At 46.7% G+C, this 25,393-nt stretch overlaps 1 protein-coding gene across 2 annotated transcripts in view; it reads left to right on the plus strand.

The window, feature by feature from the left end:
- LOC144143621 (FK506-binding protein 15-like) overlaps positions 1 to 25,393 on the plus strand; it is a 204,991-nt gene that overhangs the window by 41,689 nt on the left and 137,909 nt on the right. For both annotated transcript variants that reach the window (XM_077675464.1, XM_077675465.1), the window contains exons 13-14: positions 17,650 to 17,723; positions 18,252 to 18,455. In XM_077675464.1, the coding sequence (XP_077531590.1) occupies positions 17,650 to 17,723; positions 18,252 to 18,455 (278 nt within the window). The remainder of the gene's footprint in view (positions 1 to 17,649; positions 17,724 to 18,251; positions 18,456 to 25,393) is intronic.

The following is a 25,393-nucleotide window of genomic DNA, read 5'->3' on the forward strand; positions in this document are numbered from 1 at the left end:
AAAGCCTCTCCTACGGACATCTTTGATCTACAGATCTCTCGAACCCGAAGACAAAGCTACGCTCCAAACAATGAGCATAAGAGCGGCTGATGAATAAATTTCAGCCGCACGTACGAACACCAACTGCAGAAAAATCCAATGCGTGCATTCCTCAAGATATTGGGTATCTTTATAGTACACTTTCGCCGCTATAAATTTTGTGTCAAGAGGGCAGTATCGGCCTAAGGCATTCAGAAAATTTTATTCGCCGGAAATATCGGTCGATTCCGGAAAATTTGGTGCATACAAGTTTTTAGTGCATGACCCGTTGCTTGTAAGCACATTTTGGGGGACAGTTTCGAAGACGGTAACGCATATATTCAGAAATTCAAATGGAACGATGCGGGTTCAAATGAGAAGGGCGCTTTGGGAGCCGGTTGTAACGGGCAGGGCGTTTTGGGAACGGGCTGAAACAGGAAGCGCCCAAACGGGAAGGTCGTTTCGGGAACGGGCACACACGGGACGGGTCAAGCGGGAAGGGCGTTTCGGGAATGGGTTCAAACGGGAAGGGGTCAAACGGGAATGGGTTCTTTCGGGCTACACCCGGACCAGTCACGGTAGTTCTACTTTCATGCATATTTAACCAGAGAAGCGTGGGTTTAGCGCAAGTTCCTCTTTTGTTTCATTACATGTTCTGCTTACTCTAGTCATGTTGTGTTTTATTGCCATGTAGTTGTTTCTTGCTTCAAAATGGTTTTACAGAATGGTTTTACGAAATGTCCTGTAGCCTACCGATTGGAATGCTACCCCGATAGTCATTTTTAAAATAAAACTTCAAGTTCTTTCATGATCTGTTGGCTCATGCAGTGAATGCATGTACACACTCGCACGAACTCTTTCGTTGGTTGTCTTGAGGCATTTCATAGTCACTGCTAAAAGGCATTTGTGCGGCAGAAACTCGTCTGCACCGAAGGCATTTTACTTTTCTGTGTGCCCGGAATGCTGCTTTTGGGGCTCCTCTCGGTTGTTTTGCTCCCCTTCTAGCATTATTTCTCAAATCTTAATGCTTGTTCTGGCTGCTCCAAAAGCCGATTTTGCTGCTCCAAAACCTACTTTTGGCTGCTCCAAAAACTGCTCCAAAATGACTCGGCCCAATCGCATCACTGTAAGTGGCACCGCACTATAACCAAAACATGTGCGAATCAAATCACATCGCAGTTGACCTTTCCATCATTCTTTTGTTTATGATCACTCAAATGAAGACCTCTTAAAAATAGCGGCACGGTCTTTATTTCGTCTTTGTTTTTCCACATCAGACCCTACTGCAGGGTTTACAAGTTGCTGCACAGTCCTACAAACTGCGAGCATGGCTTTAACTAACTTCTTTGTATTGGTGTTTTGAGGGAGCACATCTACGTTTCTTAGTGTCTATGAACTGATGCCACGGGACAACGTAAGACGAATGCAAGCGGGATTCTCTTTTTTGTTGTAGTTGTTCACCCCAGCTTGCGTTCGCCATGCCGAAGGCGGTTGCTTACCAGCACAGTGTACAGGTAGGGGAAACCTTCGGCATCGCGGCTTGCTACCTCCGAATGTTCGAAAAGGAAAAGGGCGGTTACTTATCTGCACAACGTTATAATACAATTAAACCTCGTTATAAGAGGCATGGATGTAAGAAACAATCGAGTATAAGAGACATTATTCACCCACATGGATGGCCGCCCCATCTTTCCCAATGAATTGACCTCTTTTATAACAGACATCAGATGTAGAAGACAGTTAGTTATAAAGGACAAGTTATCCTTGAATTTTGGTCCCCAATCTCGTTTGTAACAGACATTTTAGCTTTAGATGTGGTGCCACCAGTTACTAACTGCAGTTGCATTCATTGTGGAATCAAAGGGGACGCCCACTTTCGCTATTTATTATAACTTCAGCAAACACGCAGTGGTTCAGTCAGCTATGAAACAGTGACGAGAAGCCCCGCGAATGAAAATGCGATGTACAGAAGTGGTTAAAGCTCATTGCCATGCGCACGAGCAGGACCACGCCTGCGGGCTTCTGCGCAAGCCAAAAATACCGGGAGTGCACAGCGCGCTGTCCTAATCGAGTAGCTCCCAATCAGGAAGCATCATAGATGTCAAGTCCTGCAAGCCTGATGAGTAGCCAGAGACAAAGCGAAAGAAGCTGTGTGCTTTGGCTATTCATCAGGCTTGTGAATTGATGTCTATGATTCTTCATCTTCCACAGACCGGGAAAGAAGAGAAAGCTTGTAGAAGCTGTTGTAAAAAACAGTGTACATGAAGCAAACAAAGACTCAGAACAATTTCGTCAATTCTGTGGGCGAAACAAATTAAATTAAACCTTTTGCAACATGCTGTAGCTTTCCTTTGCGCTTATTTTATTTGTACAGTGCCCACATTGAACTATGGGTTGATCAGTTAGTGAAAACATGGTACCCTGCTTATAAGAGAATATAAGAGACAGAAACTGCTTCCCGCTACGTCTCTCTTATAAAGAGGTTCAGCTGTAGAAACAATTTGCCTCGTGATAAGGGGGGGGGGGGGGGAAGAGAAGGGGCTCTCTATCTTCTAAGATGCGTCAAGCAAGGGCAGTTGGGGTTATCACGTGTGTGCAAACGGAACACGCGGACTTAAGGGTGCCAATTTTTTTTCTTTTCTATGTCGAAGATAGAGGAGAGCAGGGAGCGTGCACTACATGGGATGGCTGATTCCGTCTTTTTTATTTCTCACAACCCTAAAACGATGCCTCAGCTGAGCCGGTCGGTCAGCAGACCTGTCAAAAAATCACACTATAAACGGTATTGCACTTCAGGCAACTGCATTATAAGTGGTAAGCTTATGCATTGAGTTCTATGGGAGGCCCACCGGTGGCCAGGCAAACACGCATTGTATCCGGTCCCGCACTATAAGCAATTACATTATAAATGGTCTACACTATACTACAATTTTTGCCTGTTCTTTTAAGCTAGAAACTGGTAAGGCATTTTTCATCAGAGAGCTCTGATCCAATTCTTAAGGATCCCAAACTGATGATGCCACATTGCTTGTGTAGGGCATTCATTAGGGGTGGGGGTATTCATCACGATAAAATTTTGCAAGTTTTGCAAAAGCCACTCCAGTTTCTAGCATTGAAATTAGCACTCAAGTAACTTTTTGAAGAAAGGCACTCCTTTTCTTTGATCGGGGCTGCGTTCTAGGTTCTGTGAGCAAATTATGTAAGCTTTGGTGTTGCCTGAGAGCAGCAGCCAACATTAGAGCTTGCATATGGTGTACCTGGGACAAAGCATCGTTCGGAAGGAAACTTGTGGGCTTGCAGCTGTTTGTGTAAGTCACTCTTAGGGGGAAGTTTTAATCACAGTTGAATGCTCTAGTCTTGAAGTAGCACTCACGTAGTTTTTTGAAGGAAGGCTCTCCTTTGGTTTGACCAGCCCTGCGTCCCCCGTTGTCTGACCAAATTACGTGAGCTTTGGTAAATTACGCGAGCTTTGGTGTTGACTGAGAGCAGCAGCTAACATTAGAGCTTGCGTATGGTGTACCTGGGACAAAGCATCGTTCGCAAGGAAACTTCTTGCAGCTGTTTGTGTAAGTCACTCTTAGGGGGAAGTTTTGATAAGAGTTAAACTTGCTGTAGTCTTGTTGAAGTAGCACTCAAGTAGTTTTTTGTTTTTTGAAAGAAGGCACTCCTTTGCTTTGACTGGCACTGCATCCCCGGTTGTCTGACCAAATTACGTGAGCTTTGGTAAATTACCGTATTTACTCGCGTAATGATCGCACTTTTTTTTCCAAAAATACCTATGATGGAAATTTAGGGGTGCGATCATTACGCAATGTAAAGTTTTCGCGAAAAAAAGTTTGAGCGCAGAAAACGCAAGTTACAGGTCAGAATGTTTACGATAAGTCTCATGAACATAATCAGCATAACAAATAACAACATAACTCCACCGACCACCGAGTGACGCAAAATGCAGTGTTTTCATTACGCAACGCGCCGGAATTACGGAATGTCGGAACGCGCCGGAACGAGTTTGCTGCGAGGTGAGAACAGGTCGACCAGGGAGTGGCTGCTGCTGTCACAGTGGGGGACATCAAGACACGGCTGCCGACGCAGCAAGCCGAGCGCGTTTTTTATGTCTCGTGAGTGTATTATGTGCATTTAGTGAGAGTTTCTTGCGCACCAATAATGAACTCATGGTTGCCGATATCACTAATATCATCAAGTCCGCGGCAATAACGTAGCCATACCCGCTTTGAAAGAGGAGGAAACTAAGGTACGCACGACCAATGTCAACAAACTTGGCACACATATGACATATGGCTGGGACAAGTTCTGGGTGCGATCATTGCGCGGGAAATACAAAAAGTCGTGTTTTGACGACGAACTTCAGGGGTGCGATCATTATGCGAGTAAATACGGTACGTGAGCTTTGGTGTTCACTGAGAGCAGCAGCCAACATTAGAGCTTGCTTATGGTGTACCTGGGACAAAGCATCGTTTGCAAGGAAACTTCTTGCAGCTGTTTGTGTAAGTCACTCTTAGGGAGAAGTTTTGATAGGAGTTAAACTTGCTGTAGTCTTGTTGAAGTAGCACTCAAATAGTTTTTTGTTTTTTGAAGGAAGGCACTCCTTTGCTTTGACTGGCACTGCATCCCCCGTTGTCTGACCAAATTACGTGAAATTTGGTGTTGACTGAGAGCAGCAGCCAACATTAGAGCTTGTGTACGGTGTACCTGGGACAAAGCATCATTCTCAAGGAAACTTCTTGCAGCTGTTTGTGTAAGTCACTCTTAGGAGGAAGTTTTGATAAGTGTTAAACTTGCTCTGTTCTTGTTGAAGTAGTACTCAAGTAGTTTTTTTTTTTTTTTGAAGGAAGGCACTCCTTTGCTTTGTCTGGCACTGCATCCCCAGTTGTCTGACCAAATTACGTGAGCTTGGGTAATTTTCGTGAGCTTTGGTGTTGACTGAGAGCAGCAGCCAACATTAGAGCTTGTGTACAGTGTACCTGGGACAAAGCATCGTTTGCAAGGAAACTTCTTGCAGCTGTTTGTGTAAGTTACTCTTGGGGGGAAGTTTTGATAAGAGTTAAACTTGCTGTAGTCTTGTTGAAGTAGCACTCAAGTAGTTCTTTTTTTTATTTAAGGAAGGCACTCTTTTGCTTTGACTGGCACTGCATCCCCGATTGTCTGACCAAATTACCTGAAATTTGGTGTTGACTGAGAGCAGCAGCCAACATTAGAGCTTTTGTACAATGTACCTGGGACAAAGCATCATTCTCAAGGAAACTTCTTGCAGCTGTTTGCGCAAGTCACTCTTAGGGGGAAGTTTTGATAAGAGTTAAACTTGCTGTAGTCGTGTTGAAGTAGCACTCAAGTAGTTTTTTTTTTTTTTTGAAGGAAGGCACTCCTTCGCTTTGACTAGCACTGCATCCCCGGTTGTCTGACCAAATTACGTGAGCTTTGGTAAATTATGTGAGCTTTGGTGTTGACTAAGAGCAGCAGCCAACATTAGAGCTTTTGTACAATGTACCTGGGACAAAGCATCATTCTCAAGGAAACTTCTTGCAGCTGTTTGTGCAAGTCACTCTTAGGGGGAAGTTTTGATAAGAGTTAAACTTGCTGTAGTCGTGTTGAAGTAGCACTCAAGTAGTTTTTTTTTTTTTTGAAGGAAGGCACTCCTTCGCTTTGACTAGCACTGCATCCCCGGTTGTCTGACCAAATTACGTGAGCTTTGGTAAATTATGTGAGCTTTGGTGTTGACTAAGAGCAGCAGCCAACATTAGAGCTTTTGTACAATGTACCTGGGACAAAGCATCATTCTCAAGGAAACTTCTTGCAGCTGTTTGTGCAAGTCACTCTTAGGGGGAAGTTTTGATAAGAGTTAAACTTGCTGTAGTCGTGTTGAAGTAGCACTCAAGTAGTTTTTTTTTTTTTGAAGGAAGGCACTCCTTCGCTTTGACTAGCACTGCATCCCCGGTTGTCTGACCAAATTACGTGAGCTTTGGTAAATTATGTGAGCTTTGGTGTTGACTAAGAGCAGCAGCCAACATTAGAGCTTTTGTACAATGTACCTGGGACAAAGCATCATTCTCAAGGAAACTTCTTGCAGCTGTTTGTGCAAGTCACTCTTAGGGGGAAGTTTTGATAAGAGTTAAACTTGCTGTAGTCGTGTTGAAGTAGCACTCAAGTAGTTTTTTTTTTTTTGAAGGAAGGCACTCCTTCGCTTTGACTAGCACTGCATCCCCGGTTGTCTGACCAAATTACGTGAGCTTTGGTAAATTATGTGAGCTTTGGTGTTGACTAAGAGCAGCAGCCAACATTAGAGCTTGTGTACAGTGTACCTGGGACAAAACATTGTTCGCAAGGAAACTTCTTGCAGCTGTTTGTGTAAGTCACTCTTAGGGGGAAGTTTTGATAAGAGTTAAACTTGCTGTAGTCTTGTTGAAGTAGCACTCAAGTAGTTCTTTTTTTTATTTAATGAAGGCACTCCTTTGCTTTGACTGGCACTGCATCCCCGATTGTCTGACCAAATTACCTGAAATTTGGTGTTGACTGAGAGCAGCAGCCAACATTAGAGCTTGAGTATGGTGTACCTGGGACAAAGGATCGTTCGCAAGGAAACGTCTTGCAGCTGTTTGTGTAAGTCACTCTTAGGGGGAAGTTTTGATAAGAGTTAAACTTGCTGTAGTCGTGTTGAAGTAGCACTCAAGTAGTTTTTTTTTTTTTTTTTTTTTTTTTTTTTTTTTTTTTTTTGAAGGAAGGCACTCCTTTGCCTTGACTGGCACTGCATCCCCGCTTGTCTGACCAAATTACCTTAAAGGGACACTGAAGTGATATGTAAACATTGCGGGATTACTAGCGCAAATTGTAGTCCGGAGTCCTCAGGCCATGTTTCGACCACTCTAGGCACGTTTACGCGATTTTATTTAGTAGAAAAACTAATTCGAAAACGCTGTCCTCCTCTCTTTACGCTCGCCCATTTTCTGTGGCGTTTTCGTGTGACGTCAGGAGGGGATGAGCTGGCAATTGGCTGCGCCACGGCTGCGCTACTGCACGGCTCCCCGGCCGACAGAGTCAGTCGGCCCAGCGTTTCGTCCGCCGGCCGCCGGCGGGTCGTCGCAATCAAGGAGGTTAAAAAAAAATTGCTTGGTCGCAATTCGTTCGCTTAGTTGAAACGAAGCCAGGACACTTGTGAATGGAAGAATGTGCCTTTCTTTACTTGGTTTGTTTGTACACTGTATCTAGCTCCAAGTCAAGGTCGCTTCACACAAGCGCTGCACATGCGACGCTTCGCTGACTGGTACGCCAGTAGGAAAATATAAGGCCTCTTGAAGGCGGGAGAAGAGTCAGCGAAGTCAATATAGGTACTAAGCAAATAAAATCAACTGATATTTTTACCGTACAGTGTAAAACTAGGGCGCGGGAAGCACTTTTTTTGCGCTGGGCGAACAAGCACAGCGGTCAGCAGCACTACGCATCTGCGAACGCTTTTCCGTCTACGAAAGGCAATTGCTAGACGTGAGCTACTGTGGAAACTCGGGCGACGCTTACTGCACGATCGCAGTACAACAAATAGTCACCTAAGCGGCTTGAAATGCCAAAACTAAATAAAAGTGTAAACCGGTTGTACAATATATACCCTATATTAGCAAGGCATTCACGTCCCGCTTCGTGGTCTAGCGGTCTGGGGCGCTGGGAATTCCCCGCAAATGTTTTGCGAGTCACGAGTTCGAATCCCCGCGGGTGCGTGCTTTTTTTTTTTTTGTAAGTTAACTTTTTTGTTTTCCGCCGATGTTTTCTATATTGAGTTCACCTTTTTTGGGGCCGCAACGTTCATGGCTACATGAACTAGTTCACAAAACGCGCGCAGGCTGGCACTGGCGCGCTAGCGAGTTCTCGTTGGCGTGCTGTTGCCATAAGCACCGACTGCTTGCAGGCAGTGGGCACAGGCCAGAATGAACAGACCCTTGGCCTGGTGCGAACACGCTTTTTACGATACAGGCATGAGGGAGGCAAGCTCCAAATATGGGGGAAAAGCGCATGACATTTGGGCGTCTGCGGGTACGCGGAGGGCGTTCATGCACTGCGTAGGTCTCGGCTAGTGAATGCTACGACTACAAGCCGTCCTGGGAGGCTTATCTTGTGCATTTTACAGCCGGCAACATGGCAGAAGCGCGGTACGATGATTACTGAGATATTGAGAATGCCCATCCAACAAAGCCATTGGTTATGTTTTACAGAACCGAAACCGAAACCGAAACTTGTGCGATTGCTAACCTTGGGCATCGTCCAATCACGGCGCCCCTCCTCCCAACGTCACAGCCTTAGTTGGTGCGGCCGCCGCAAACCGCGCATGGTAGTTTTTCTTCTTTCGCGCTTTGTAAAATAATTACCGATTTGTCAACCGGATAAACGATGAAAAGTGTGCTAATTTGAGCCAGTCTATGCAGTGCAAGCAAAAACGGGAGCTTGACAAATTCACTTCAGTGTCCCTTTAAATTTGGTGTTGACTGAGAGCAGCAGCCAACATTAGAGCTTGTGTACGGTGTACCTGGGACAAAACATCGTTCGCAAGGAAACTTCTTGCAGCTGTTTGTGCAAGTCACTCTTAGGGGGAAGTTTTGATAAGAGTTAAACTTGCTGTAGTCGTGTTGAAGTAGCACTCAAGTAGTTTTTTTTTTTTTGAAGGAAGGCACTCCTTTGCTTTGACTGGCACTGCATCCCTGGTTGTCTGACCAAATTACGTGAGCTTTGGTAAATAGACCTTTCTGGAAAGTTGCGCGCGCCCCCAAACGGCGGCCGCAAAGCACCCTGGGAACTGTGAGCGCCGCAGCAGCCGCCGCCGCTGCCGCCCGGGCAGCTCTTCATGTAGCTCTACCGTGCCAAGCCGTGCCGTGCGCGACAGTGCCTGTGGAGGCAACATTTGTTGACGGTGCAGCTTCGGCGTTTAACATTGTGTGATGCGTGCAGAACATCTGCTATCCTGGACAGCTGTTTTGATAACTGGCTTAATTCTTTTTCAAACTTCAGCATTCTTACCTCAGCCCGCATTTCTTCAACAAACTGCTGACTTTTGGGGAGTTGCAGTGTGTATCCCATCAATTCATGCTGCACTATGTCTGCATTTGTTTCAAGTACTGTTGCCTAAGAGGTGGCAAGTCTTATTGTGCAATCCTGAGCTCTTTGCTGTTTTCGGCTGTGTGTGAACATGAAAATAGAAATGTTTATTTCGGTCGACAAAAAGACGAGGCAGCTAGTATGGTATCATTACAACAAAAGACACGTGCACTTTTATTCCGTTAGCAAAACTAACCAATACCCACTAAAAGGTAAAACTTCAGAGGGCGCTAATACAAAACACGCATAGTGGACATTTTGCTTACTTATCGATTGAGAAGTGGTTCATGTGTGAAGTTGTTCAGGTAGCAACAAATTTTCCACATCTGGTTTGGCTTGTCAGCCATCACATTTGATAAAAAATACTACAGTATTCTCAAGTTCTTTCACTTCTCGAAGAACTCACTCAACGTGTCTCCTCGGGTTGGCGATCTGCAGTGTGCGTGTTTCCTCCGCTACTGTCAGTTGACGCCGACCACTTAACATGGGGGGGGGGTCTGTTCAATTTAAAACGCCAAGTTCACGGAGCTCATCTTCGATCAAGAATCCTGGGTCAGCCATGACAAGCTGTCTCCTTCGTTTTAACACAGGAAGTACACCACACCTTAAAAGTGGGAAATAATTCCACAATGAGCTACCGAAAAGAAATAGTCGAAATGCTGAACTCAGAACAGCAGAAACCCCGTTCCTCCAATGCCGCAGGAAACAAGCTGCAGGCAGTCGCTGCCGTTGCAGAAACCGCATCGTTGCCTGCTGGAGCGAAAGTATTGCTTTATCGCCCTGTTACGCCCTTTGTGCTAAAATTCATTACAAAACGGGCGTTGATTGCCCTGAGCTGACAGCAGTATCTCGACAGTGTTGCATGTGGGCGGCGTTTCGTTCACTTCTCGGAAGCTAGGCAACAAAACATATAAAAAGCATAATTTACGTTATAATGCTTGGCTTACCTCTCTTTACCGGAGGACACCTCTCGGAGAAGACCCGGTGTGGGAAAATGGTCGCATACGGTCCATGTAACATTTGCGTCTGTTCGCGTTGAAATGGGCTCCACATACCCTGTGACGGCTCCCACAAAGCAAATCGGCTATCACGACCCTGGATGTTTTTCCGATGAACCCATTCCTTTTTAAGTTTCTTGTCCTTCAGGAACTTGTGCAATGAAACATGCCGGTCTCGTAGCGTATTGTTGCCCCAACCGAGCCCATAGCACGTTTGTCCTTCCCTGCAGCTTCCTTGGCGCCATATCGTCAGTATCGCGTAAACTACAAGCGCTAAGGCAGGTCGTAAACGGGTGTAGCTTTACACACGCAGAAATGCATCACGAATAACGTGTGCACACGATATGGGCTTCTTCGTTTTCCCACTCGGCTCCCCGCGGGCTGCTAGAAGCAAGAGCTGGGTTATTTGTATTTTTCTCGGGCATCTCAAGTGTCACATTTGTTTTTTTATTTCCTCGTGTTGAGGAATTTCTTTTTTTCCCGCGGGCAGCCAGAACCACGCAGACGCTTTTCAACTGGCAGCAGCTGGTTCAAGCTAGCAGACGACGTTGCTAGCAGACAACAAAAAGTTCTCATGCGGTGCAGGAAGTTTCCGAAGGATGCCGAGTTTATTTCTTATTTTGGGTTCTATGGTTTAAAGATGCTTGAATTGATGGGCAACATAACTTTGCAAGCACAGCATTGCAAACTTTGTCCTTTGACGGGCTTCCTCCGCGCACGCGGCGCACGGCGCGACCACCCCGTCGCCGCTCGCCTAGCCCGCGCACGCAGTTCCCATGACGCTTTGCGCGGGCCCGCCAGGGGAAGGAGCGGCGCTGCAGTTTCTGGAAAGGTCTATTATGTGAGCTTTGGTGTTGACTGAGAGCAGCAGCCAACATTAGAGCTTGTGTACGGTGTACCTGGGACAAAAGATTGTTCGCAAGGAAACTTCTTGCAGCTGTTTGTGTAAGTCACTCTTATGGGGAAGTTTAGATAAGGGTTAAACTTGCTGTAGTCTTGTTGAAGTAGGACTCAAGTAGTTTTTTTTTTTTTTTTGAAGGAAGGCACTCCTTTGCTTTGACTGGCACTGCATCCCCGGTTGTCTGACCAAATTACGTGAGCTTTGGTGTTGACTGAGAGCAAGCAGCCAGCATTAGAGCTTGTGTACGGTGTACCTGGTACAAAAGATTGTTCGCAAGGAAACTTCTTGCAGCTGTTTGTGTAAGTCACTCTTATGGGGAAGTTTAGATAAGAGTTAAACTTGCAGCAATGCTGTAGTCTTGCTGAAGTAGCACTCAAGTAGTTTTTTTTTTTTTTTTTAAGGAAGGCACTCCTTTGCTTTGACTGGCACTGCATCCCCGATTGTCTGACCAAATTACACGAGCTTTGGTGTTGACTTAGGGCAGCAGCCAACATAACAGCTTGCATAGTGTGTACTTGGGACAAAGCATCGTTCGGAAGGAAACTTCGTGCAGCTCTTTTTTTAAGTCACTCTTAAGGGGAAGTTCTGATCACAGTTAAATGGTCTAGTCTTGAAGTAGCACTCACATAGTTTTTTGAAGGAAGGCACTCCTTTGCTTTGACCAGCACTGCATCCCCGGTTGTCTGACCAAATTACGTGTACTTTGGTAAATTACGTTAGCTTTGGTGTTGACTGAGAGCAGCAGCCAACATTAGAGCTTGTGTACGGTGTACCTGGGACAAAGCATCGTCAGCAAGGAAACTTCTTGCAGCTTTTTGTGTAAGTCATTCTTAGGGGGAAGTTCTAATCAGAGTTAAGGGCGGACGTGGGGACAGAGTGAATTTTATTTTTTGGCATAGAGTAATGAAATTTCACAGGCACATTGGAAAACACTCCAAATTGTGAAATTTAAAATTTCATGGTGATACCTTCAGTAGTTCTTGTGTTGCAGAGGTTTACATGTTGCCCGCTCGTGGAAAGCCTAGCAAGGTATTGACACATGCTAGGAAGTTCTGAATACTTTTCAATTGTAGTCAAAAGAACACCACAGGGCAAGACAGTCTTAAATTTTTTTACGCCCTTTATTTTTTTACAGAAAGCAATATTTTCACTTGTACCCTGTAGGACACAATTTACCTAGCAGTAAAATCCACATTAAAAAAATATCTATGCCCTAACTTGAAAATCCAAGCTTGCCCTGCAGAACTCTTCAAGGATCAAAATAAAATAGACAGGGTCAAAATCCGCCCAGTGGTTGCAATGCTATCCTTTCCACGAGCAACGAAGAACTTTTAAAATGCACTTTCGAGGAAACGGCTCTTAAAGAAAACGGCTCTTAAACTCATAGAGCACACTGTAGACGGCATGGCGAATTTACCCAGCGTGTCCCGCACGAAGTGCCTGCTCGCCGGCGGCAGCGGTACGGCTTTGTCGTCTGCTTTAGTGATGGTTGTTTTGGGCCTGTTTTGCCTCAGCTTTGCGTCCATTGCGCGCTTCCTTCACACGCCTTGATTAACTTGTTCGACAGCACCTCCAGGGTAACCTGCACCCGACAGAATTAAGTGGTCATACGGCAGGCATAAGATTGGTTTGCAGGGCGGGAAAATAAAATGTACAAACCACATACAGACATTGGGCTGCTAGAGAAACGCTACCTTTTGCATACTGCCGGCCACGAATGGGACTCCGTTTTCTAGATTTGTGAGTACCAATTCGGTTGTGTTTTAAGACACAGTTGAATCTCGATTTAACGAAGTCACCTGTACCAGCGAATTATTTTGTTAAATCGAGAACTTCGTAAAATCAAGAGAATGACAAATTTCGTTCGATAGAATGACAAATTTATTGCCGAGTGAAAAAAGTTCGTGGTTTGCGCCTGCACTTGCTTCGTGAGCAGCAGGGCCACACACTTTTCGTAGCTGGCAGGTGAAGTCATAGTGTCCTCAGCACCCTCGTGTGCCCCAGCAAACCGCCTCAGAAGGTCGACGCGCCCATCACCTGGCTTGGTGTGGGCACGGTAGCTGGACAGTATCCGGACAGTATCCAGACAGTCGACTGAGAGCAGCGGCCAACATTAGAGCTTGTGTATGGTGTAGCCGGGACAAAGCATTGTTCAGAAGGAAACTTGTGCGTGGCTTGCAGCTGCTAGTGTAAGTCGCTCTGGGGGGTTGGAAGTTCTGATCAGAGTTAAACTCCGAGCAGATCGAGCAGGTCAATCTTAAGCTGCCTGTCCTACATGAAGAATTTGCACCTTGCTCTTCAAGGTTGTGCTGAGGGTACTCTTGGGAATCTTGTGCATTGCGGGGGCATCCGACTTCTGTGTTCTACTTGATTTATGATTACCAGCTTCACGGTGAAAGAAACATTCTGCTGCCTTGCACTAGCTGCATCCACTAAATAAGCCTTTATTTATTGACACTAGTGCTAGCCACCACAGCTGCACTTCAGAAGAAAGCGCACAAAGTGCGAAAGACAGAGAAACACAACGAACCGAACGAGAAAAGCATTGCAACAACTCGTGTATGATTGGCTGTCTGAGCAAGTGCAGCGGACAGGCAAGGATCATTGTTTTGCATGGGGTGTGTCTATGGCTTGCCCTACACGGTGCGGTGGGGCAGTTGGGATAGGGAGAGCAAAAGGAAAGAGCCGCCCACTTCCCATGAGCAGCCGGGTGACGCCTCGTTTAGGGTGTGCCGGCAGAATTTCTGTTCCGCCCCGTGAGGAGGTCAACTGGCCACTGGCCACAAGGCGGAAGGCCACTTTTGCTGCATTTGTCATTAGATCTATCGGGAGTGGTTAGTATTTTTGTTGGATATGAGCATAACTTTTTCTATACATTCTTGTTGTATGTATACTGTGTCCAGAAAGACTAGTAGTTTGATGTAAACGGGTTCGATATAGTCTTGTTCGCCTGTAAGTATATGTTGTTATGAACGGAGGTGGCAGGAAGTGGGTACGACTATAGAGGAAGTATTAGTAAGCCTAGGTAGCTGATGTCAAGGTGCGATGCTTGAGTCATGCCCTCCTCTTGCATCAAGCGGTTACAATAGGGCTTCCATCTGCACCAACACCAAGCACGCACCCTTGCCCCACACACTTGGGGATAACCCACTATCTCATAAGGCACCAGGCAGTGCTTAGGCAAGGGATCCTTATTTATACTACAATACATATAATATAGCAAATAAGAATTGGGAGGGAGGGGCTTGGCGCATGGATACAGAAAGGAAAGCCAGCAGTCAAAACCGTCAAGGAAGGCCTGGGAGGAAAAATTCATTAATTTTTCGTTTCGGAGTATATCTATTTTTTTAAATGAAAGGAAGAAAGGGGAGAAAAACATGCTGCCCAGGGGGGTACTTATAGCATGCATCTAAATCATATTTGGAAGGTCATGGATTTGGATCCGACGTAAGGAGCATGTTTTTGTCCATTTTTGCTTTCATTAAGAAAAAATTAAGGTAAAAAAGGAACACGGAACAAGCAACAAAATTTCTGACGGTTTCACTGAACCAGGTCCTCTTCCTTCCCTCCTAAAAAAATTGAGAGGGGTGCATTAAAAGATAAAATGGTGACTTGCAAGGCTGCAAGCTAACATACCTTCAGCGCATTCTTTGAGGATGGCACAAAGAAGACTTGCCTACATAAAACTCGCAGCTGTTAACACGTGGACAGATTTTCTTTTTAATTTTTAGCCCTGCCAAGTCGAAAGTGATTTATTATGCTATTGTTAGCAGCATCTGTATACACTTTGCAGGCAGCTGTGGCTCAATAACTGCAGGGGCAGGCAGGCCTCACTAGCTCGAACCTCCAAAACAAATTTGATACGTCTGTAGTAGGCTTTTTTTATTTTTTCTTTGACGGAATGATCACCACTTTCTGTTAGGTGAGGCCACATGCTTCCTTGAACACAGAACCCAAGCATGCTCCTTCCACTGCCATCCATTGTGTGTGCTCCCCTTGCTTGAACGGTACGTCCAGAACAATACAAACAATACTGGAGGCGGCATGCATGGCAAAATTTGTCCAACAGCTAGTTTTGGTCTGGGCACCAGGCAGAGTGTGTCCCCCACACCGGTAGTCACTGTACTGACAGAGAAAGCAGACGTATCTTTTTAACCTTTCTTCTCAGGCTTGAAATAAAAGTAGCATTATGTGACCTCAAAATCAGCAGAAGAAAAAGAAATTGTTGGAAGGATTGAGTGGAGGAAGAGGGGGTGGGGGGGGGGGGAGTACTGTTTGGCACCGTCCTGCCGACACTCAAGCATAAAAGTAGCATTACCCTCATGCTGACACATCTTGTAATTAGCATACACTTATTTTGTGCAAGGTTTTTCATGTGTTAGCTTTTTTTCGCACAGCTGCGGCATGTTGCAGAAAAGCCAATCCAGAAAACAGGAAAATGTGGGCCATGTGGTGAAGTCTGAAAAATACACGCGTCTTTTGGCAAAGCCAACCTCTAAGTCTTTAATATTTGTAGCTTCTGAACATCTCAAAAAAAAAAAGAGAAAGAAGCAATACTTCCAACAGTAAAAGCACACTGCAAATCAAATCATTATATTGCATATTGCATGCAAATAATAGTATGCAATATTTGCGGAGTAGTATTTCAAGCTTTTAATATTCGCTCACCTCTGAAAATTGTACTCTGGTCACTGCAAGTTGTAGAATTGCTACACTCAGCGCCAGTACTGGATGCTGAATTCTAAGCCTGAGTTGTCAGGAAGCAGAATAAGGCTGTGTTGTATGATCACACAATTTTATGGTGATGGATGCTACTTCATTCTTGCCCAGGGTAAAGCACCGAGGTCGTAAACCTTGCTATAAAAGCTGGACTCCCTTGCATTTCTTAATAAGAATTGTTCTTGCTATTTTGCCAAGCTGCTGAATAATAGACAGGTAGACATGTCGTTAGCACCAGTACTGAAGCATTTGAAATGAGTCCCCCCTCCCCCCCTTTTTGCATTTGTTGGAATCTCTTGTATCCATGGCTACTATGATGCATGTACAGGCACAAGGGCCGGACAGGTCCTTTCACTGGATGCGAATCTGTGTTTGTGTGAACACTCTTCATGCATCTTTCTCATTGTGGATGCCTGGTTGTAGGCTTATGTAATAGTGCAAGGCAGTGTTCTTGTCACCAGTGCAAAAAATTTGGCAGTTAAAGGTGTTTCGGTGAGCAGATCTTGTCAAGTCTTCCAAGCTATGGCTTGTGCAACTAGAACTTGGGGCGCGAGCTAGCATGGACCTTAGATTAGAAGGTGGAGAAGGCTTGCTGTGAAACTAACCAGGTTTGTGTATCACTGGCAAGAAGTCTGTACAATAGAGGCAAAGCACATCTACTGTTATCATGTTACGTGTATTGATGCAGTACAAATACCTCGTGGTGGGCAAATATGTGATCAACCTGTGTCGTGGCATATAGTCGTTGCACCACTAAGACATCGCCTTTATAGAGGTGTTCGACTTTTATGGCAAATTATCCTGAACTAAAAGGTCATTAGGGTGCACTTCATCAAGTAATGATATGCTGAAACTCAAGCAGTTCAAGTTTTTTAAAAACTCGTACAGAATGTTTCACAAGTTTTGTTACAATTTGGTTTGGCATCATACCATTGTTTACATTGTCCATGCTTTCTTCCTCTGGGGCCTGTCTATGTCAGTCGCCAAGATTAGACATTTTATTTTGGGTTTTGGGGCACATAAGTCTTCGTTTGGCATCACTTTTTCTTGGTTCGCAAGTGTTTCCTCCAAAAATTCACTACTTGAACAGGACCAAGTACTTATGAAAGCCGGACAGGCCCGATTTCAACGAAAAATTAAGTTTTTCTATAATTCCCCACTTCTTCGCCACAAGCGGTATTGTAGCATTAGGAAATTCTCGAGAGGTACATCCCAGCATGTAGTGCAGCTAGAAAGATCATTTCTTTTGCAGCGTGAAGCGGAATGCTGAATCCTTGCAATACGGCAAACAAATTTTTCATTTCACTTCTTAATAATTGTTTAATTAGCGTTATTTATAATTTGTTAGCAAGAGTACTCCAAACCTAGGAGTCCGAACCTCCTAAGTTAGAATTACTTCTTAATAATTGTTTAATTAGCGCTATTTATAATTTGTTAGCAAGAGTACTCCAAACCTAGGAGTCCGAACCTCCTAAGTTAGAATTGATGTAAACTTGCATGTGATTGCCATACAACAAAACTGCTTCTTGTTGGGAAACGGGAGGTTTGGAGGGGTTAAGTGTGGCTCACTATGGAAGCCTCGCAGGTGAAACTTTAGTAAATAAGTGTCTCTGGAGGGCCTGTGATTGGTGCCGCTTGCTGATTTGTGTTCATCGTTTGAGTCTGCATCTGCCACTCTTGTGCTGGTTCACATTGTCCACACATCATTTGACATGTCTGTAAGTGGTAGATGGGAGGGACACGCGTGATGTCGCTGACCAACAAACTGATCAGATTGTCCGTAGAAGTGGCACAAAGGGCTTCTTTCTTTTATCTCGTTGAGCATGAGGATAAGGGGCTCTATCACTGCTTGTTTTTGATGCCATATCTGCCTCTCTGCGTCCCAGATAGAGGCCCTAACGGGTGTTTCCCCGTTTTCAGGGCTTCCCCCAACGAGCTCTGCCATGTCCACAGCTCAGCACCTGGCCCTGTATCAGGCGCAGACCCAGCTTGCAGTGAGTGCCCCGTCTCTTCACTGCAGTGTGGACTAGTCTCTTCATCCCTGTCTCTTCACCGTGTGGGCTAGTAATGTAGTGCGGGGTGGGAGCAATTGAGCCCCTGCTTCTTTGCCAAAGTGTTGGTATGAAAGTCAGTCAATAGTGCTGCAAACCTAGCATAGTCGTGACGGTTTCAAATTTTTCTGCCTTTCAGACCATCGTGGGTCCCTTTAGTGGATCCCTAAAAATCTATTGGGGATAGCCTCCCTTTTAGTTGGGGCTTTTGCATGCTTAATTGCTAGTACTAGCTTCTGGGTGTACACAAGCAGACATCACCTGCTTCAGCTGAGGGCTGTGCAAAAAATGCTTTCAGCTCCTAAGCGCCTGTGTACACAAATTTCGGTGCATACGAAGGAATGCTCGGTGGTCTAAATTATAGTGGAGCACTCCGCTGTGGCCCTACCCTACGACCCGAATGCTGCCAGCTCTCCCCCCATGCAGTGGCATGATGAGTGAGTACTCCCTTTCTGCCCCCATTGATGGTAGGGTGCCATGGCTGCCTACCCGTACCAGCAGCAGAGCCCGCTGCTGCTGCCGCACTCGTACCCAGCAGCAGCAGCGCCCAGTGCCACAAGCGCTGCACTCGATGCCCAGCTGCCCCTGCTGCTCTCAGAGACGCGCTCCCAGAACACTGAGGTCCGACTCAACATCAGCAAGCTGGCCGACAAGGTGGATGCCATCCTCGGCAAGGTGAGTTGCCAAGACGGCTGCTGAATGGTTTAGGGCAAAACTAGCTGCACATCTAAGGCCTTAAGGGCACAGAGGAAATAGAACTGCACTGTGCAAGCACACTGCATGTACTACTATACGCCTCGAGCTTCGCGATTGCTGCGCCGCCTGCCGCCGCTTCTCCGCGGCGTTGACGGGATTTGCGCTGCGTGGCTGATAGGGGCTTGTGCAGTGTTTTGGTTCTGGTTTGCTTCTTTTCGCCTTTCTGCGCCCCCCAAAAAACTTGTTGTGGTGACGTATATAAGCAAAGAGTACGTTTAGTTCACTTACAAAGCAGCTGCGTCTTTGTATAGTACGCGATCACCTGCAAGAGCTACCTGGGGACGTGGTCCTGGGCACTTCGTCGCCGCTCTTCCGGGCATCGGCGACGGTAGCAGCATATCACCACTGTCACCTCCAAATACGTCAAGCACAAATGAATTCTACTGTCGCCTCGTTTAGACCTGATACTGGTGCCGTGAGAGGTTAACTTCATTTTGCAGCCTGGACAACGAATGCGGCTTCGTTTCGAATACATGCATAGAAGAAAAATGTGTTTCGGGGATATGATTACCCAATCCCGGACAAACACTTATGCCTTTTATAAGAATATAAACCATGCGAAAATGTTAAGTATATTCCAAGCCTGTGCGTCCTTAAATATTTTCCCACACACGCCTTATAGAAAGAACCAATGCGACTTAATGAAACCACGGAAAAAGAGATGCTGTGCAAGTGCGGAAGAAACATAATAGCTCTAACGGAAATGAAAAAAAAAGGAGCGCAGCTTCTGACATGCTAAAGACGTTCGTCGAAACTTAAAGGAGCCATGAAGAGAAAACAAAAGTTTGTTTTATTCGAAAGATTAGGTGTTTCATAGTACCCCAAGCGCTTTCCCGGAAGCAAATGATGCATTATTCACTGAGAAATAAGGCAATTTAAGCCAAAATTTTAAATCTCCCGCTAAAATTGAACATTCCGTGACGTGTACAATGGCGTCATAGAGCCGGTCCATGAAACAGATACTTAGTATGTCGACTCCATATAGCACCCACACGCGGGAGTCGATCGAGACGGCGGCCATTTTAGAAATACTAGAAAAACCTAGTGCACCCGCAGCCCTAGTCATGGAATCGCCTGATCCGGAGAACAAAACTCTCGCCGAGGAGCTCGGGCTTGCATTTACAACCTCACACCACAAAAACGCTCAATGCTTCTAAGTGCACGAGCGGCAAGAGTTGTGGGATACGCGGTGGACGGGAAAGCGACCATTCCGCGATAGCCAACAGACGATCGCCCAGCCGTCGGCACCGCTGCCTCGTCAGCCCCGTCGCGACGGACGAATATAGACTGGTACGTATGTGCCGTGTTTTGATTACGGTTAATAATAGTTCAATTTCAGTAGCAGTATCACTTATGCCAGTTGGCCGGTGTCGTGTATGGAAAGCCGTTCGCGCGAGCTCTCTGCTTCGACCAGAAAGATACGAGCGTCAATGCGCGGTGTTTACGGCATTTTTTTCCCCAAGGTCAGAGCGATTTGACGAAGTCGGCGACGAGCGCCAGCAGGTCCCAGGAGTGAGCTAACGTAAGGGTCCCTGCCGTAACTGAACAAACTGAAGTTTTCAGTGGTTGTAAACTGGAAACGAGCTCGTAACGACAGCAGCAAGCCAACACCATTCGAAACTTACGCGACGACTGGCACTATCTCGTCGCTTCTTGCTGTTCCTTACTCCCCTCGTTTCTATTTTTACCTTTGCTGGTTGGCGATATGACGGACAACCTCCTGCGAAGGGATTACGATACGAAGCAAAATCGCGGCTGTGCGTGCTGGAACGGTTCGTTGGCCCCGAAGAGCCTCGAACCCGAAAATTCGTCTGCGCGACGGCGAGATGTCGAGCTCGGCCGGCGCGCTAGTTTCGTACGCATTGGCGCACACGCTTGCGAGTTCGTTCTGACCTTCAACCGTTTACTCCACCGTTCTTTGTCATAAAAAGAATGTGCAGTATGTTTCACGGGCATTTAGCTCGCTATGCAAACTGTAAGCCCTGCCTAACATGCGTTTGCTTCTGCCAGCCTCCGCCAATCGCAGAGCTTAGCCCATGTGACGGCATAGGTTCTGTTGCGGGAAATGAGCTGGTGGGTCGCATGACCATTCCCGTTTTTCCTAATTATGTAGCTTATTTGAGCGAAGTTTGCGTTATAAGTGGTGTCGTTATGGTTCTAACGAGGCAATCTTTCGAATGAACTAAACTTGTGTTTTCTCTTCATGGCTCCTTTAAGCTAGATAGGGTTCACCAGACCAACTATACGCGAAATGCACTGCTATTTCGCGAACCATAGGGGGGGAGGGAAAGGGAGGGGGACGCTGTGTTAAATGCGGAGCGGAATCAAGCAATGAACGTTTTAGTAATCACACACACAAATCTCGCGTTCGACTTTAACGAACAGCTCATTGTATGGCGGACGCATTTTTGGAAGTATACAGGGTATACAACAAGCGATGAAAGGGGTCGTTGGAAGAGTGTGGCATGTGATAAGCCCCCTGATTTCCGTTTCTGCTTTATTCTACAGGCTCCCTGTGCCATGTGACGATATTTCTAAGAAGCGTTTAATCGCGGACATGGATTATTCTTTAAGCCCGTCTCCGCGCTACTCGCAGAGGATATTGGTGTTCTACCGGCAGCCCAGCTGCACTGTCCGACACACTTCAGGCTGGAATTGATGCGGTCCACTCGTTCGGGTCAAGCGTAGGTCTCACACTATCTCCGCAGAAGTCTGAGTACCTCGTGGTCACTGATGAGCGTTTGCGGGCTAAAGCTAGCGACCAACGCTCTCAAGTAGAACTCGTGATTGATGACATTCCTCTTCCACGTAAGGCCTGGCTGCGCGTCCTCGGCTTCGACCTACAGGATAATGGGAAGGCCTTAAAGTGGCTCAATCGATGTAAGGCTCAAATTACCCAACTAACTCACATAATCGGCAGGCTGACCCGACGTCGCCAAGGCCTACGAGAACACGATATTACTTGTGAACTCTAATATATACTCGCGTTCTTTACGCACTGCCGTACGTAAAATTAACGTCATCGCAGCGATCCCAGCTTGAGCGGCTCCTCCGGCCTGCCACCCGCCTGGCTCTAGGGGTACTTAGATATACCCCCCTCGCTAAGTTGGAGGCTGCTCAGCCGTTCGCATCATTGTCAGATCAAGTTGATCTTCATTTGGCGGCACAACACACTCGTCTCCAGCTTACTTGGCATGGGCGTCTTCTCCTATCCTCACTTCATTACGAGGTAGCTTCGTTACCCGAAATTAGAGCGACATACCCCCCTTGGTATCCACTCCCTCGCATAAAAGTTCCTACCATTCCAATCAATGTATCCGCAACCTCGCATGCAGGACGTCGTCGAGCTCGAATATGCACTCTTCGCTACCGCTATGGTGATCTAGCAACAGTGACGTACACAGATGCCTCCTTCTCATCCAAAGTCGCACGCGGGGTCACAGTAGTTGTTCCTCCTACCCACCCGCCCTTGCAGAAAAGATACTCGGCCGTTCCTACCGTCCTGTCTCTAGAGGCTCAAGCAATAACTGACGCAATCTTATCGTTAGCCACTCCTGGTAACCACGTGATCCTCAGCGACAGTCAGGATGCTCTGCGCTTGTTCCAGGAGCAGACGCTTCCCATCAATATTATGCATGCACTCCACACTCATCTGGCCAAACACACTGGTACTAGCTACGTGCTGGACTGGGTTCCTGGTCACGCAGGCGTTCCGGGCAACGAGCTGGCGCATCAGCTCTCCCGTGCTCCGTCCCAACCGGGAGACTCGGAGACGCCCTGGCCAAATCCTTTCCACCCACCCACGCAAGCGCGACAAGCCCGTCTCCATCGACGCCAGACTGTGCAACAGCTAATCAGGGATAGGCAGACTCTTCCGTCTCCCTCTCACCTGTTACCCCGGGCAGATGCTTGTCTTATCCGGCAAGCGCAAACGGACAGCCTTCCAACTCCGCACATACTGCATCGACTACAAGGCCATCGCAGCCCTGCGCGGTGCTCCAAGTGCTCTGGCTTTCCCAATACGCCGCATGTTCTTTGGGACTGTTCTGGTTCGCAACCATCACTCGCAATTCATCTTAAATCCCTTACACCTCCTCCCTCTTCTCTCCAAGACTGGCTCGCGCCACCGGAGGGAACAGACCGAGTGGCCTGGTGGCGAGCTTTGGTGGCTCACGTTCGTCAGGTTCTCCCGTCTGTATAGATAATTTTGTTCCTTTCAGAACCCCGCACTTTGGGGGTCTTTTTCTTTGTTTTTTGTGTGTCAATAAAGTTTACCAACAACAACAATATGTAGCAGATGAATGTTTGCGGGCGCTCACCTCACGACAAGACGACTCTGTCGTGTGCTGATCCCCGAGTATAATTATGCATTGTCAATCGTACATTTGTTAACACAGATTGGTATGTAAATGGCGGTGATCAATATCAGAGGAATAATATTGGCGAACGTAACTGGTGTGCTGTCAGGTATGAGTGCTCCGCTGAATATGTAAGCGCACAAAACTGATTTACATCGTAGTGTATACCCGTAGCATGAACATCTCAGGAACCGGTGGTTACGGAGACACTGCTGGTAAATTCAGGGCAGTGTAACTGTACATAATCGGCTCCATCATACCCCGGTTCCGTGACGCCGGCCTGTGACACACACCTCGCGCTTATACAGACCGAATATACCACAATAAGATCACGTTAGAAACATTTACACTCTCATAAACACACCCCGCTTGCGAACAGAGTGACTGCTCCACATAAACATGGATTTCAAACGCCCTCAAACGATAAACCTCGGTCGTGAACGTCCCGCAAAAGCAGCGGCGGCAGTGGGGAGCGGGAAGCGGACTCCCGCGGCTGCTTTCGAAATGGGCCGCTAGGGGGATTTCAGTGGCGCCCCTACAGGCCGCGCTCGAGGCGTATAGTGGAACCCCGATAATACGACTTCCAAGGGACCAGGCAAAAGCGTCGTATGACCAGGTCGTATGATCAAGGTATGTGGAAATGCCGTCCTAGTCGACGGTCATACACAACAGGTGGGCTAAGAACCTAATTAAATTACTATATTTAGTGCAGTCTCATGTAATTTGCAAACCCCCTAACAGAAGCTGAAAGTTTCTAAGAAACTAATGCCTATTTTGTGCCCCCCCTCCCCGCGGTGTCTGCGCTAGCCCGCCTGCCAACCGTGCGCCATGCGACCCGCTTGCCATTTGTCGCTAGCCCGCCAGCCCTGCACCTCGCGCGTGCAAGATAAGGGGGGAAGGCTGACACAGCCATGCAAATTGAGAGGGGAAAAGGCGAGAGTGCTAAACTGCAAAGGCCGCAACCTGGTGGTGACGGAAGGGAAAGCGAAATGAATGATAGACCCGCCACGGTGGTTCAGTGAATAAGGAATTGTGCTGCTCAGCACGAGGACACAGGTTTGATTCCCGGCCGCAGCGGCCGCTTTTCTGATGGAGGCGAAAAGCAAAAATGCCCGTATGTACGAGATTTCGGCGCAAGTTAAAGATCCCCAGGTGGTCAAAATTAATCCGGAGCCCTCCACTACGGCGCGCCTCATCGCCTGCGTTGCGTCGGCGCATTAAACCCTCAAATCAATCGAATCAATCAACCAATCGAAACGAATGATAGTATGAGGTGGCAATGGAAGAAAAGGTGGGAAAGAAAGGTGTTTTCATGTTCGTTAGCTCAATAGAGAGAGATGGGAGCTTCAAATCAGCCGTCCGCCAGCAACCTGTACTTTGACTTCTCGCGGTTGGTGTGTTGGTGCTCTGCTGCCGCGTAACGCTGTTGAAGGTTAAAGGCCAACTGCACTCAAATTTTCGACAACGTAAAAATATTGTCACCTAACAGTTCATATACAAAGGGTGCAAAATGCAAAATACTGCGCTTCAAACACCAACGCGCGCGACGCAAACGGCTCGCGACATTCGCGTTTTCGGAACCAAAACTGAATAGAAAAGGCGGCCATAGCGGCGGCCGGACGTGACGTACGTGAGGGAACGGAAGCGACCGCGCCACAGCCGGCGGCCGCTCAGAGCCGCCTTCAAATGCGTGTGGTAGCGCCGCGTTTCGCTTTTTTATTTACACATGAGAACTTCCACTAACGTTTGCCCATGATAATGGAGTTGGGCGCGATTCCGGCATCCCGTTGCTATCAGTCGAGATGAAGTAGACCGCCCGACAGTAATTTTTTCTATCATAATAACTGCCTGAATAGCAATTTTTGGAATTGCAAGTAGAAAACGGACCTTGATTTACAAAGCTATTTGCTCGTATACAATATTGAAAAGCAGCTTTTATTATAGCCGACCCCTCGGCTATCACGTCGCCCTCTCTGAAGGGAACAAATCGCACGCGGGCGGAGATAAATCACTATTTCTACTATACATTACATGCAAACAGCTTCGTGAATATCGGCCGACTATTTTTTCCCCTGTGTGCACATCGAGAATCGAATTATCAAAGGGATCTGAAACTATAAAAGCCCGCCTCCAGAGCTAAATGACGCACTAAAACACGAAAACACTTCCTATTTACCGCTGTTTTCTACTTTAACCAGAGACAGGTACTGTTGAAAACGTTTTACTTTCAATAACGCTCAAAGTAAATACTTCACTTGGGAATCGAACAAAAATATAATCTATTGTTTAGGAGAGGAGCAGTTTAGTTTTCGCACTTCCCAAATACGACGGCCAATATTTCTGCGGGTGTATTTGTTACTACGAGAAAGGCTAATTTTGGTTCACTTAGCTAGGGAGACAAAAGTCGCACAAATGTTTATAGCCGCGTGTACAAGAACTCTATTTGGGTCGTAAAACTTTTGGAAATGTCTAAAGGATAGAGGTGGCGTTGGGCCAGCA

The sequence above is a fragment of the Haemaphysalis longicornis genome, unplaced genomic scaffold, assembly GCF_048455015.1.
Source record: "Haemaphysalis longicornis isolate Haplotype H1 unplaced genomic scaffold, Haemaphysalis longicornis Haplotype H1 scaffold_1, whole genome shotgun sequence".
Lineage (NCBI taxonomy): Eukaryota > Metazoa > Arthropoda > Arachnida > Ixodida > Ixodidae > Haemaphysalis > Haemaphysalis longicornis.